The sequence below is a fragment of the Psittacula echo genome (genome assembly GCF_963264785.1).
Source record: "Psittacula echo genome assembly, chromosome: Z".
NCBI classification, from domain to species: Eukaryota; Metazoa; Chordata; class Aves; order Psittaciformes; family Psittacidae; genus Psittacula; species Psittacula echo.
Window position 1 is genome coordinate 84,399,418 of NC_137742.1, and position 11,655 is coordinate 84,411,072.

The 11,655-nt window shown below is 51.2% G+C and overlaps 1 protein-coding gene across 1 annotated transcript; it reads left to right on the top strand.

The window, feature by feature from the left end:
* Nucleotides 1-1,806: 1,806 nt before the first annotated feature.
* On the top strand, nt 1,807-3,909 carry LOC308232409 (C-signal-like; the record flags this gene model as incomplete). The annotated part of the gene is made up of 6 exons (XM_080638598.1): nt 1,807-1,953; nt 2,306-2,357; nt 2,544-2,731; nt 2,980-3,138; nt 3,478-3,597; nt 3,796-3,909. 6 exons carry the CDS (start codon nt 1,807-1,809, stop codon nt 3,907-3,909), a joined length of 780 nt encoding a protein of 259 aa, XP_080494724.1.
* Between the last annotated feature and the right edge of the window lie 7,746 nt (nt 3,910-11,655).

The window sequence follows — 11,655 nt, forward strand, 5'->3', positions numbered from 1 at the left end:
GGTGAAGGAAGGGGGAAGATCTGGGATCACCTCCCACATGCAAGCTGCAGATGCACAGGAGGGAAGCAGATGATTACTGCTGTCATGTTCTCACAGAGGAATACTTCATAGACAGCCCAGCACTAGACAGCCATGGCAGCAAGAGTGGTTCATGGGATGCTGGTGCAGAAAGTACCACTGAAACACAAAAAGGGGCATTTCCACCAAAGGAAAGCTACAGGAGGTAGAAGGGAGGAGAGATGAAACCACAGTCTTGATTACCATGAAGTTGTCCAAGTGAGTGAAATATGTGAGTGTTTAATGTGCTGATGTTGTACCTGCAGGCAAAGTCTGAATATCAGCAGAGAAACTAAATGAAGATGTAGAGGGAATGTTTCCCACAGGTTCCAGAAGGGGGAAAATTGGCTGTCACCTGCCAAATAAAGATTATGTTTCCTTTGTTGTGCCAGAAATCCATGTGTGTTTGTGTGCATTTCAGACACATGCTCTGAACTTTATCTCAGGATTCACACTAAGCAAACAAAATAGTAAATTTTACTCCAAGAGTGTGAGAGCAAATGAACATCCTCTGAAAAGCTCGCTATGGGAGCAGAGGAAGGGTGGGGCTGTTCCAGAGTACAGGGGGAATTGCAAAACCCGTTCAAGCTGGAGAAGGGTTTGCATACCAGGTCAACTTGGTAGAGCAGGTGTATCAAGGGGATTTAGCTTCTCATGCTGAATGTGCAAAATCCAGTTCTCTCTCAAACAGTTACATGGTGATGATAGTTAAACACCAACATGCAGAAACGGCAAATTTCTGTGTTAAAAGGCTGTTTTCCCTTCTGATTTGTGTTATGTCTCTACTTGCAAAACCTCCCTATAAACCACTGCTATTTGGTAAACACGCTTTTTGGGAAAGGAACAGATTTGTATATATTTAATTTGTTTTTAAAATATCTGGGAAAGGACTCATTGCTATTTATGAGAACATTTCTCACAGTCATGACGTTCCAGATCTAGATGTAGTCTGTGCTGGTTTGATAAAAAACACTGACCCATCCTGTGCTGAGTCAATGCGCACTGTGACCACCCGAGCCATGACCTGGGGAGGGCAGGTAGGGATGGAAGGCTTGATCCCTCATGCAGATGGAACATAGAATCATATCACAGAATGTTTGAGGTTGGAGTTCACCCAGTTCCAACCCCTGCCACAGGCAGGGACACCTTCCACTAAAGTAGGCAGCTCCAAGCCCAGTCCAGCCTGGCCTTGAACACTGCCAGGGATGGGGCAGCCACAGCTTCTCTGGGCAACCTGTGCCAGGGCCTCAGCACCCTCACTGGGAAGAACTTCTGCCTAAGAGCTCATCTCAATCTCCTCTCTGTCAGGTTAAAGCCATTCCCCCTTGTCCTGTCCCTACAGGCCCTTGTCCAAAGCCCCTCTCCAGGCATGTTGTAGCCCCTTTAGGCACTGGAGCTGCTCTAAGGTCTCCCCTTAAGGAGCCTTCTCTTCTCCAGGCTGAACCAGCCCAGCTCTCTCAGCCTGTCTCCAGAGCAGAGCTGCTCCAGCCCTCGCAGCATCTCCATGGCCTCCTCTGGACTCAGTCCCCCAGGTCCACAACCCTTCCATCACCAAGTGATTTTTGCCCTTTGATAACAGAGACTGGCTCCCAGCCTGGAAATAGGGCCTGGAGAGTTCAAGGAGCTAAAGAGGTTGTACCTGGAGCCAAGAGATTGTGCAAACTCATAGTGGGAGGGGTGGAACACGGTATAAAGCAGCATGAGTGAGCTGAGTAAACAGTGCAGCTGGAGCAGAAGAGGAGAAGCAGCATGGCAGGGCTTCGGATCCACTCGGTGCTGGTGACTGGGGCCAACCGGGGCATCGGCCTGGGGCTGGTCCAGCACTTCCTGGGGATGCCAAACCCCCCCCAGTGGGTCTTTGCATCCTGTCGAGCCCCCACGGGGCAGCAGGCGCAGGTGAAGCTGGGCTGGGTTTAGCGGGTGCTGCTGGGGATGGGAGCTGGAGACAGGGCACAGGCTGGAGCCGGCAGGGTCTTTCCCAAGGAAGGGCTCCAGCACCAGTGGCACAAGGCAGCGGTGGGACACGGTGGCACCGGCCATGCATGGGATGTGCCGAGGGGACAGTGGCCCGTGGTGCGAGCAGGAAGCATGGAGCGCTCACCATCTGTCGGCAGGAGCTGGAGCAGGGAGCTGGGTGTGAGGCAGCGCAGGGATGGAGCCACAGCAACATGGGCTGTGCCTGCGGAAGGCTCAGCCTGTGCGCAGCTCCTCCTGCCCTTCCATGCCCACACGACCCCCTCTCCTGCAGGAGCTGCAGCATTTGGCCTCCAAGCACCGCAACCTGGTCATCATCCCGCTCGGTAGGTGCCCTGAGCAGGTCCCTGCCCGATTCGCCTCTCTGCCCAGCACCACAGACCTGGCGAGTGCCCTGGTGCTGTGCACACCGGGAGCCCAGAGCCGGGAGGCAGCCGTTCCTCTGGAGACACCAGTGCTGCCATCTCCACGCCAGGATGTGAGGGACTGAGCTCCGTGTATCGCCCCTGCAGAAGTCACCGACCCTGCCAGCATCAAGGCGGCTGCAGCCAAAGTCGGGGAGCACTTGGGGGGCTCGGGGCTCACCCTCCTCATCAACAACGCAGGTATCGCAAAAGCAAACTTACTTGATAACGAGACACTGGAGGACATGACCCGTGTTTACACCACCAACACGATTGGGCCCCTGTTGATGGGCCAGGTGAGACCCTCACTCAAGCTGAGCTGTCCCGGGGCAGCACCAAAGGCAGGTGGGAGGGGGTCCTGCCTCTGCTCCACATGATGAGAAGCTCGTGGAGCTGTGTGCTGGAGCACAGGAGCTGGAGCCGCTGGCTGGGGCAGTGGGAGGATGCTCCAGTGCTGGTGCCAGTGCTGACTGCTGCAAAAGCAGCTGGTTCTGTCCCCTGTGCCACCTCCATGTGTGCTCTTGTCTTCTCTTTCTCCCTGCAGGCATTCCTGCCCTTGCTGAAGAAGGCTGCCCAGGGCAGCCCAGGCTCAGCACTGAGCTGTAGCAAGGCAGCCATCATCAACATGTCCAGCTCTGCTGGCTCCATTGAGGATGTCTATATGTGGGAATATGGACAAGTTGCATCATACCGCTGCAGCAAGGTACTGCCACACTGCACCAGGCATGAGCTCAAGCATTTTCCTCTACACATGATCTCACATCACCCATCAGCCTCACATTCAGTCCCTACACCTCTCTGTGCTGTGATGGAGGTCCCTCTCACAGCACATTCCTGTGCCTGGCTGTGGTCCTACATGAGATGGACCTGCCGGGATAAGCCTTGGAATGCCAAGCGTACACAAGGGGATAGTTCAGCAGCACCGTCTGCCCTGGAGAGCTGGCATCATATGGGTGCACACCATGGGGTCTGCATTTGCAGACTTGTCCCCTTGCAGCCAGCCTTGTCTTCCCACTACCATCCCTGCGGCATCTCCCCACAGGCTGCTCTGAACATGCTGACCAAGTGCCAGTCCTTGAGGTACAAGGAAGATGGCGTCCTCTGCGTTGCTCTCCACCCGGGATGGGTGCAGACTGACATGGGGGGCTCAGGATCACATAAGGTAAGAGAGCTGTTGACCAGGGTCTGGAAGAACCAATTTATTTAGGTTCCAGTGAACAGTCCCAGACATGCTGGGCTCTGGGGCAGCTGCTGGGCAGATACCTTGAGCTGGAGGCATGTGAGGGAAGCAGATGGGGGACAGAGAGCTCTCCTTGCCTTATGCTGGCCTCTCCTCACTCTTCTCCCTCTGCCCCTGCAGCCACCCTTGACAGTGGATGAGAGCGTGCAAGGGATGCTAAAGGTGCTCTCCTCCCTCTCCGAGAAGGACACCGGCACCTTTCTGAGCTGGGAAGGGAAGGTCATTCCCTGGTGAGATGCCAGCCAGGATCTTGGCAGTGGGGCCCTGTGCTGATGCACCATGTTGTGCCCAAGCCTTAATAAATGTGTCTGTGAACAACGAGCAGCACTGTTTGAGCCTTCCTCTTGGTCTGTGGTTCACTGTCATTGTCAGTCTTCAGTAATGCTCTGAGAGAACTTCTCAGAGTTATTTCTGCGTGTAATTGAGCTGGGTTGGTCTGAAGATTGGTTCTCCTCCTACTGGGGACCTGGTTGTCATCCTGGGAGTGCTTTGTCCCTGTGCACAGGGGGGCTCATCCCATAGGTCTCCCTCTGAATGGCAGCACAACCTCCTGCTGCTTCAGACACTCCTCCCAGTGAACCCGTCCTGGTCATCCCACTGCTTTCCTACTGAAAACCTGGTAGGATCTGGTTGGTTGAGGATGGCTGGGAAGCCCTCACAGCCCTCCTTGACAGAGTTGGGGTCACAGTGGGACATCCCAAGTCAGGATGGAGCTGGAGGCCTTTGGGCGAAGTCAGAGAAGGATGTGGCCATCGTGGAGGAAATGTTTCCTTCTCACTCTCCTGCTACTGGAATTAAACAAGAGGGTGAGGATGATGAAAGCGTGAACACCCACAGTTTGGACAAGGATGGCAAATCTGTGTGCATATGTGTTTCCAGTGCTCAAGAATCTCACCCCAGCTGGTGATGCTTTCAGGAGTTATTTTCTGAATATTGTAGACAACATCAGCTGTGAAAGTAGCTGCGGAATCAGGGGGATTGGGGAGGAATGGGCAGATCTGACAGGTGCTGATCATCCCTTTCTGACTCAGACTGGCAGTCAGGAATCCTGGGTTCTCTTCCTGAGAATCTTCCTCTGTTTCTGCCTTGCTGCCCACTTCCCAGGTAGAAGCCCCTGGCATCAAGAGCTGCTGATCTTCTTGCAGAGGGGATTGCTGATCTGGCGCTCTCAGCCACAGTGGCCATGCAGAGCAGATGAGCACGGGGAGGGCTGACAGAGGTCCGTGCAGTGAGCCTCCAATCCTTCTTCCTTTACTTCCCCTGTTCTCAGGGTGTCGAATTGTTAGTAATTAGGATATTCTATGTTCTTAAAGACTGCACTGTAAACAGTGAGGTTTCAGTTGTTCAAAGACCTGTGTTTCAGATGTCCAAGGTTGTTGCAGATGAAGGCACTCACAGCTACTCTGAAGAAGATGTTCCTGGTAAAATGCATTAAAACCTCTGCCTGCCCTTGCACCACCCTTGAGGTGTATGCTAACTGATGTTAAGGCATGACCAAATGCTTCCACGTGTCCTGAGAGCAACCTCAGGTTGTTCAAGACAAACAGGCCACCAAGAAGCAGCTTCTCAGAAAGACCCCTTGGATGTCCCTTTTTTGAGGACCCTTCAGCTAGAGGATCTCTTCTTTAATTGCTTTCACTCTTGACTCCATGCCATTCACTGGTTGTTGGGACTACTGCTTTTGAACTGTAATTTATTGGAGCTGTTTTTTTCTAAAGACAAAGTTCATGGTCCACCTTTATGGCCCTGCTCACCTACTCATGAGGGCAAATACCAGAGTTTCTGCTGACTTTTACAGGCTCCTTCTAGAGCAAAGTGTATACAAGTCACTTGTAGACACAGCAGAAGCAAAGATGGGGACAAGAGTCTGTGTTTGGAGGGCCTCTTCTCTTTCACATGACCCCATCTCTTTCACATGACCACGTGTGATTGAAATATCTGATGTGTGCATGGGTTTGAGGGGCAGGAGGACAGAAGCATGCTCCTTGTGGTTTGCTTCTCCATTGCTTTTCCATGAGTGTGGCAGAGATTTGGCTGGAGTGCACTGGCTTGTTGCCAAGCACCACGGACTTTGTCATGGGATCTACGCCTGTCTTCCCTGCTCTCCCGCAGCACCTATCCCCCAGGGACACTTAGGAGCTGTCGCCATCGGATTCGGCAGGCTGCCCTGGAGCAATATCCTGTCTGAACCTTGGAGCCGTTCTGCAGAGGTGACTTTGTTCCGCTTTATCTGTTCTCTCGCTGATGTAAGAGTCATCCCTCTGCGGTGTGAGGAGGACACATGTGCAACTCTGTGTACACAAGACCGTGATATCATCCTTTCAGGCCACCTCTAAAAGACAGGACACGGACTTTGTCTTCAAGTCCATTGGCATTCTTCCCATACAAAACAGGAAAGTCACTATGAGATTTTTTTGATTACTTTCACCTCACTGTGGGCAGCACTGGAAAGCTGCTGGGAGCCCTGCTCAGTGTCAGTTGGTCCCTCTCCTGTGCTGCACCTACCCCTGACAAGCAGCGTCAATTCTGCTGTGTCCTGCTCTCCTACACAGTAGTATGGTTGACATAGGAGGATCCAGGAAGAGTCACCTGGAGTTAGACCAAGGCTTTAGCTAGCCTAGCATCACACTGTCTGTCCTAGAAATAGTAATGGTGGGCCTTTGATGGGTTTAAAAGTAGACACTGTCTACGGGAAGAGTCCAAGATGTGAGGATATGCTTGTTGCACCACTGCATACCTGGGAACCTGCAGCTTGCACAGGGCCCTTTGTCAACTCTTGTCATTGCTCCTTGTCAACTCTGAGCTGTGCAGCTTCTAGTCTAAAGCTGAGGGGCTCATACTAGGCAAAGAAAACTTTGCTATAGGATGTCCAAGTAGCCATGACTTCTCAGAGCAGAAGAAAGAATCTATGAACAAGGTAAAAATGTCAGCAGATTGCTCTCACATAACTTTGTCTCTGTTTCAGACCCCAGGGAGGAGATAAGCAGTAGTATCAGACAAAGCCCTAATTTTCACGTGGGTCCTGGCAGTGTCTTCATGGTGCCACAGTACTTGTCTTCTTGTTGGGTGAGGAGCTGAGGCAAAGTTTTCAAGTTTTCCGTAATATTTCTATTGATTCTTCTCTTCCTTCTGGGATAATTTCAAACTGGAGGGACCCCAGAATTTCCTGCACATGAATGATACAGGAAAAGCATCCTTGAGAGGATACCAGATTCATACAAGTCCTATGTTTGTGACATAGCCGTGCCTTTGGTGACACTTGAAGGCCCAAAGTGTCCTTAAATGCCTGTTTCCCAACTTTCTGGGGTCAGGAGTGGTTTCACCTCCTGTGCTTGAGAGGAGTTCCTCAGATCACTGATCTGAGCCTGAGGCTGTTCAGTAGTGTCCTTAATGGCCGTGAGGAGGGTGGCTATGAATTACAGATGCCCTGACATGAGCCTGACAGGGTCTGCAAGCAAGCTAGAGGAAAGGATTACAATTCAAACCAACCTTGGCCAATTCTACATGTTCATGAACAGAAGAAGAGGCAAGAGATGATCTTCAATAAGGGAATCAATTTCTTCAGAGTTTAGGACCAGAAGCCGCGGAGCAGACTGATGGAGTCTTACATGTGCTCCCAGGCCATGGAGGTCTTGTGCCACCCCATTTCATAACAGAGCTCTCAGGGGCGTTGCATATTCTGCTTTGGAAAGCAGCAGCCCTAAGAGAACTTCTCAAGTCTCTCCATGACAACGCTGTTAATGAAATGTGCAACAGGAATGTGGTGTGTTCTCATTTGCAGGTTTAATTTTATGCTTTCCCCTGAGAAAGAAGTCCTGGAATGTCCCTCTGTAGGACCTCTGAAGGTCACACAAGACAGAGAGGAGGAGATCTGATGGGATCTGCCTGTCATTCTTGCTAAATAGCCCCAAAGATGCTTTCTGAAGATCTTGCCCCTGTGTAGTTCCAGAGAGTCCTACTGAATGTCTCCTTTTTCCAGGAAGCCAGTCTTGGTCTCCATTCAGAAGAGAAGACTCTGGGGAGACCTTATTACAGCCTTTCAGTTCTTCAAAGGGACCTATAAGAAAGACAAGGAGAGACATTTTAACAGGACCTGTTCAACAGAACAAGGGGTGATGGTTTTAAATTGAAAGAGGGAGACTCAGGCTGAAAGTGAGGAAAAAATACTTTACACTGAGGTGGAAAAACACTGGCTCAGGTTGCCCAGAGGTGGGGGATGCACCATCCATGGAGACATTCAAGGCCAGGCTGGGTGCGGTTCTGGGCAAACAGGTTTAGTTGAAGGCGTCCTTGCTCGTTACACGGGGTTGAACTATATGAGCTTTGAAGGTCCCTTCCAACCCAAACTTTGACAATTCTATGATTCTGTCTGTCTAAGAAAGGAAAGTAGTGGAAAAGGCAAAGGAAGAAGGTCACCTGCCAGGTGAGCCTCGTAGAGAAATGGAACAGAAGGAGTGACAAAGAGAGCAAATCACTTACATTGCTTTCCTCTCTCAAACACTTCCTCCTTCTCCTGCACTGAGTGTCCCCAAAACACAGCCTTTAGTTTGTGACCACCACAGTGCAACTCACAGAAGGGACGTCATGGTGCCTCCAGGCTCTGGTTATTGCAAAAGTCAATGTTGCTCTCTTTGTTCCCTCTAGCATGTGGGTGCTAGAGTTAAACTAAGTGCTGCCAAGGTTTTCTGCAGAGCCTGGCACTGAGCTGCTCATGAGCACAAGGCAGAGAACTGCCTCATTCCATCCTACTGTCAGCTCATCCTCTTGGGTATTTTCAGCTTTCTGCCAAGAAGTCAGGAGAGCTTCTTTGAGGGTGGAAAATGACAGTGAGCACAAGCAAACTCTCGGCATCAGACCTCACACTGTACTTCCAGTTTTCAGGAAGAAATAGAGGACATTCCCATCGCACCAGGAAACCAGCCCACAGGTCAGGATCTGGATCAGCTCTGGCAGTGGCTGTAATGGGATGTGGGTGGAGGTCCCAGGGGATGCTGGACAGGGTGACTGAGGTCACTCCAACTCCTCCAACAAGCCATCTTCATGGTTTGGGAATGTGCGCTGACCTGCTGGAGAATTTCGTCTCATAGAATCATAGAATCATGGAATCCTAGAATGGTTTGGGTTGGAAGGGACCTTAAAGACCATCTAGTTTTCCATCACCTCTGCCACAGGCTCAGTCAGTCATAGAATCATAGTCACTAGATCAGAAAAGACTGTTAAGGTCATCAAGTCTAATCATTACCCAAAACAGCCAAGTCCAACCATGTCGCCTGCCCTGGGCTTCCCTGAGCAGTGCTGCCAGAGAATGATTCCCCTGAAGGGACCATGACCAAGCAGGGTGGTGACAGTGGAGCCCTGGGGATTTTGGATGAGGGACCCTGAGGACATCCTGGGTTATCTGCACCTCCCTGCTTAGATCCTGCAGCATCACTCAGCTCCCCATTGTGGTATACTAAACCGAATTGCTCTCTCTGCACGATGCTCCCAGCAGCGCTGTCCTGTGAGGCAGCCTCGGTCCCTTGCTGCAGTCTTAGCACTACCAGCATTTTGCAGTATTTAGGATCCTGTTCCAGACTGCTGCAGCTCCAAGCAGCAGCTTCCAAGTTCATTTGTAGCCGCTGTCATGAAATACCGTGATTTTGTTCACTGGTCTGTGCTGGATGCCCCATGCCAGGGAAGGGGTGGTAAAGGAGCTCTCCTCTCTGTGGTCCCCACATGTGGCAGGACTTCTGCTGTGATTGTACAGTGGTCAATACTCTGAGCCGTGGCCGCAGCAACCTCAGTTTGAATCTGAGTCACAGCAGCCGTTTAGCCAATCCAGGCTGAAGATGCAAGGGAGGCAGCTGCAAGGAGGGTGGTTTGCAAAGGAACATGCCCTGTAAGGTGGCCACGAGCTCTTATGTGAGAGTTAGATTAGATACTAGATATCTCTGGTGGGAGATTGAGATGAGATCCGAGAAAGAAGTTCTTCCCTGTGCACATTTGCATACATCTTTTAGGCCCCCTTCCAATGCCTAAAGGGACTACAAGAAATCTGGAGAAGGGACAAGACAAGGCGGTGTGGCTTTAACCTGTCAGAGGGGAGATTGAGATAAGTTCTTAGGAAGAAGCCCTTCCCTGTGAGGGTGCTGAGGCCCTGGCACAGGTTGCCCAGAGAAGCTGTGGCTGCCCCATCCCTCGCAGTGTTCAAAGCCAAGTTGGATGGGGCTTGAAGCAACCTGGTCTAGTGGAAGGTGTCCTGCTTGTGGCAGGGATTGGAACTGGATGAACTTTAAGGTCACTTCCAACACAAACCAGCCTGAGATTCTATGTGCTATCTGCTCCTAAGAGTGACCTGTGGCGATTTCCTGACCTGTAGTCAGATCCTGTAGACAGGGTCTCTCCAGCGAGGAAGCCGTTCAAACCACTGCCTTTACTCTTCAGGAGCCTTCACACCACGGAGACACCCTGATTGCTTGGTCATTGTGCCCTCTCCTGACCGCTGTGCATAACTCACCCTGGACTGCAGCTTTCAGTAAAGCCGTGACAACGAGCTGAGTGAGGTGTTGCACAGCGTTATCTCAATTTATTCACCACTGTGGAGGAACTGAGAGCAGCAAAGAGCTGCAGCACTCGGCAGGTTGGCTCAGGTGTCTCACTGAAACGCTGAAAACACTTATTTCTTTACTCAGAGAAAGCTCAAAAGGAATTTTTCCTTCTAAAGATAGTACAGAAGGAAGAGAAAACAATCTAGAGAACCAGGCCTTTAGCCCCAGCAGTACCTATCCCACTTTTACACAGCTGAGAAGCAAAACCACAAGGAAATACATAATTTCTCCATCCTGTGTTTTTTTCTTCCCCCAGCAAGTCAGCTTGGGTTTATAAAGCCATTAGGCTACATGAAGAATAATGTACTGTGCTTGAGCAACTGCTGTATGTTCAGGCTGGAAAATGTCAAAATCCCAAAGGGGATATTTTTCACCCAAAATTACTCAATTTTCTGTTAAAAGAGTTTCTATCTCACAAAAACAGCACTGAAGTGTGTGTACACATACTCAGTGCAACTCAGGGCTTGGCTGAAGCAGTGTGGTGGCCCCATGGGCCACTGCAGCCTCTGCTCTCACATGAGCTGTCTTCTCTTCAAATGACTCAGGGCTCTGCTTTGGTTGGAGTGGGTTTGGGGTGACAGACAACAGAATCACGGTATGGCTGAGGTAGGAAGGGAGCTCTGGAGGTCATCTCAATACCCTCTGCTTCAGCAGGGCCATCCAGAGCTGGTTGCCCAGGTCTGTGTCTAGACAGCTTTTGAGTATCTTGAAGGATGAAGATTCCACAGCCTTGCCGGGCAACCACAAACCCCTGTGCCAGTGCTTGATTACCCTTACAATGAAAAAGCATATGATGTTCAGATGGAGTCTGCTGTGTTTCAGCTTGTGCCTGTGACCTCTGGTCCTGACATTGGGCACCACTGGGAAAAGCCTGGCTTACCTCCTAGGAGAGATGCTCCAATCCCTTCAGCATCTTCATGGAGGTTGTCACATAGAAAAAGAAGGTGACAACAGGAACCCAGCCTTTGAGGAAGCTACTTGAAGATGGTTGGTTTGGGCACCTGAACCCCCATCAGTGAGAAAGGGAGCAAGAGGAGACAGTCTCCTCCTTCATTCCCATCTCAGCTCTCCCAGGAATGACTGCCCCAGCAGGAGGATGAGCTCCTAAAGGATAAAGCCTTCGCCTGAACAGGGGCTTGAACCCTGGACCCTCAGATTAAAAGTCTGATGCTCTCCCAGCTGAGCTATCCAGGCTGACAATTGGGGTTTTGGGGGACGCTCGAGACAGGCAGTGAGGACCCCACTTCACTGTGGCACTGGAGGGACAATGTGAGGACTTGCTTTGGCCTCTTCCACCCCAACAAAGCCACCACAGTGGAGGGCATCCTCCCCTGACGAGGAGCATCACCAGGACCAGGACTTCTACCCTGCCCTGGCAGGTACAAACACCAGA